At 35.2% G+C, this 3,479-nt stretch overlaps 1 protein-coding gene across 1 annotated transcript; it reads left to right on the top strand.

The window, feature by feature from the left end:
* Positions 1–2,023: 2,023 nt before the first annotated feature.
* LOC146998953 (zinc finger BED domain-containing protein 5-like) lies at positions 2,024–2,974 on the top strand. Its single transcript, XM_085810278.1, has one exon. The coding sequence runs from the start codon at positions 2,024–2,026 to the stop codon at positions 2,972–2,974; it is 951 nt and encodes a 316-aa protein (XP_085666404.1).
* The last annotated feature ends 505 nt before the right edge of the window (positions 2,975–3,479 follow it).

The following is a 3,479-nucleotide window of genomic DNA, read 5'->3' as shown; positions in this document are numbered from 1 at the left end:
AGATTATGGGTTTATGGTCTGTGAATATTGTAAATGTTCTTCCTTCTAGTAAAAATTTAAAGTGTTTGATAGAGAGGTAAATTCCAAGTAACTCTCTATCGTAAGTACTGTAATGCTTTTGTGCTTCGTTTAGTTTTTTGGAATAAAATGCAACAGGTTTCCATCCGTTATCTTCAAATTGTTGAAGTACCGCTCTAATCGCCGAGTCTGAAGCGTCTGTATATAATGACAGAGGTAGTTCATTATTAGGGAATGATAAGAGTGTTGTATTGATTAAATCATCTTTGCATCGCTGAAATTGTTCTTTAGCTTCATCGGTCCACTAACCAAGAATTCTATTTCTTGTGTGCCAAAGATGGATTTGGAAACATTAATGCGGAGTCCATAGGCATTTAATCTCTCAAACACAAGCTTCAAATGGATTTTGTGTTGTTCTTCACTAGCAGATGCTATCAGAATGTCATCTAAGTATGGAAAAGCGAAATTTAGACCAGAAAGAACTGTATTTATAAATCTCTGGAACGTGGCTGGTGCATTTTTCAAACCAAAACTCATAACACTAAATTCATATAATCCAAAAGGAGTAATAATAGCAGTTTTACATCTGTCTTCTTCGGCAAAGGGCACTTGGTAGTAGGCTTTAAATAAATCTATTTTAGTTTAAATATTCGTACCTTTTAATTTATGATGGAAGTCCTCTATCCTAGGAATAGGATATCTATCGGGAACTGTTCTATCGTTTAGCTGTCTAAAATCTCCACATGGGCGAAGAGTGCCATCTTTTTTTAGCACCACTGCTGAGGACTTGCCCATTGAGAACTCGAGGGTCTTATTATGTTATTGTCCAACATGAATTGGAACTCTTGCTTAACTACTGCAAGCTTTCGAGGATCCAACTGTCTTGCTTTAGAATGCACAGGTTGACTATGTGTTATGATATGATGTTGAACATTATGTTTTAAACCTGTTAAGAATAAATTTGGTTTGCATAAGTCTGAGTATTGTTTTAGAAGAGTATTAAATTTTGCTGAATGGGTTACTGCAGTGTTTCTCAACCTTTTAGTATTCACGGCCTAATTTTCAATCATAATTTTCATCGCGCCACCCCCCCACCGCATACAATAAAATGTATACAATAATAATGTATTTTGAGTATTTTGGCGCTAAACCTACACTACAAACTTAATTTTAAACTTTACAAATTACCAAGAATACGGAAATTTATTGACATTTTGCCACACCGATCCTCAGCATTGAAAAAACAAGAATCCTATGCCTTTTTATTGCTCTTGCGTCCCGCCATGTCGGGCATTCTTACGGTTTCGCGAGAAGTTTCGATTTGTCTGGTCAGCTTAAAAGTTAAGTTAGGAGCGTGCGCAGATGTGAATAAATGTTTTCTCATAGGGAGAAGGAGAATGTTCTATGACGCCAATTTCAATTCCAGGCAATCTCATTCGAGTCGATCCTTCTATCGCTATAGAATCTATTCTGAATGTGTATGTTATATATATTTTCGTGTAATTGCAATTCACTGTATTAAATATTCACGGCAGCAGACTTATACAGAATTATGGATAAATTTTTAAGCGGGCATAAGCGAGCATTAGACAATAGACAAGCATCAACAAATACACAGACGAGCGTGGTTCCGAAAATAAAATCAAGAAAATATTCTCAAGAATATTTAAATTTTGGGTTCACTACTACTGAAGTAAATGAAGAAGAAAGGACCCTGTGTATCATTTGCTCAAAAATGTTGGCGGCAGACAGCATGAAACCTAATAAACTAAACGACATTTGGAAACGCTTCATAGTGAGTACGTAAACAAACCCAGAGAATTCTTCGAATTAAAATTAAAATCATATGAAAAGCAAAAATCATTGTTTAAAATAAACTTTCTCTGTGAATTAAAAAGCTTTAATTGTCTCTTATAAAGCTTCATATAAAATAGCCAGATGTAAAAAGCCTCACACCATTGGTGAAGAGCTTATTTTGCCAGCCGCAATTGAGATCGTAGAAATTATGTTTGGAAATAATTTTTCAAAACATTTGCAGTCTATACCTCTTTCAAATGATACTGTTGCCCATCGAATTGCTGATATAGCTGAAGATGTAGAGTGTCAGCTTTTGTCGAAGTTACGTGACAAACTGTTTTCAATACAACTCGATGAGGCAACGGATAGTAATAAAGATGCTCATTTTATTGCCCATGTTATATTTTGTGATGATTTGTCAGTAGTAGAAAAATTACTTTTCTGCAAACCAATAGAACTCAAAGCAACAGCACTCGCATTATTTGCTATCTTAAATGATTTTATGAACGAGGCAAACATAGAATGGAAAAATTGCGTTGGAATATGCACCGATGGTGCTCGTTCTATGTCCGGAAGATCCCAAAGTATTCAAGCACTTGTGAAACAAAAATCGCCACAGTGCGTCTGGACACATTGCATGATCCACAGAGAAGCTTTGGCTTCCAAAGAAATGAGTCCTGGTTTGAATATTGTGTTAACTACGGTTGTAACCGTAGTAAATTATATAAAAATGAGAACCCTGAAATCAAGAATCTTTTCCGGACTTTGTAAAGACATGGGTGCAGTACATTCAGCGTTACTATTTTATTGCGAGGCAAGATGGTTATCAAGAGGAAACTTTTTGCAACGTGTTTCTGAATTAAGAGAAGAAATCGCCATTTTACTAGAAGAGGAAAACAAACCGGAAGCTGAGAATTTTCGCGATAGTTTATTTGTGATGAAATTGAGCTACATGGTAGACATATTCGAAAAATTAAATAACTTGAATCTTCAACTGCAAGGAGCAAATACACATACATTGGATACGAGTGATAAAGTTAATGCTTTTTGTAGGAAATTACCAAGCATCAAAAAATTACCAAGCATCACAGAAATTGTTATATTGCCTATTTTAAAAAAGACGTACTTTACAAACATTGAAATATTTATTCTTGTATAGCAGTGATTCTCAACCTCTGGGGAGCGCCCCCTAGGAGGGCAGAAATTTAAAGCAAGAAAACTTAACAATGTTTGAAAATTTGAATGATTGTATTAAAACTTACAAGGCTGAAGAACAACATGTAAAAGTTGTTTTTGTAACCATTGAAAATCATTTAGCAATGCTAGCAAAGAATTTTAAAAAGTACTTTCTTGCTGACGACAAACTGATATCAAGTTACAAGTGGGTGAGGGATCCATTTCAAAATACTCCCGAAGGACTCTCAATTGAAGAGGAAGAAACCTTCATAGACTTCACGGCAAGCGGCGAAAAGACAATTAGTAGGCCAAAAGACAATTTAGTAATAATTCACTCTGAATTTTGGACAGGAGTGGATGATGAGTTTTCTGCACTAAAAACAAGAGCATTTCGCATTCTACTACCATTTTCAACAGCTTACCTTTGTGAAACTGGATTTTCTGCGGTGGCTTCTTTGAAGACAAAATATAGATCTCAGTTAAATATA

Source organism: Stegodyphus dumicola, chromosome 2, assembly GCF_044657685.1.
Source record: "Stegodyphus dumicola isolate Sdum_Otavi_A_Nest chromosome 2, ASM4465768v1".
Classification (NCBI taxonomy): Eukaryota; Metazoa; Arthropoda; class Arachnida; order Araneae; family Eresidae; genus Stegodyphus; species Stegodyphus dumicola.
Note: the sequence above shows the minus strand (reverse complement) of the source record. Positions and strands in the feature narration are given on the sequence as shown.

Bases quoted from the DNA above. Each gene is read 5' to 3' on its own strand.
- LOC146998953 (XM_085810278.1), top strand. From the start codon at position 2,024: ATGTTTGGAAATAATTTTTCAAAACATTTGCAGTCTATACCTCTTTCA.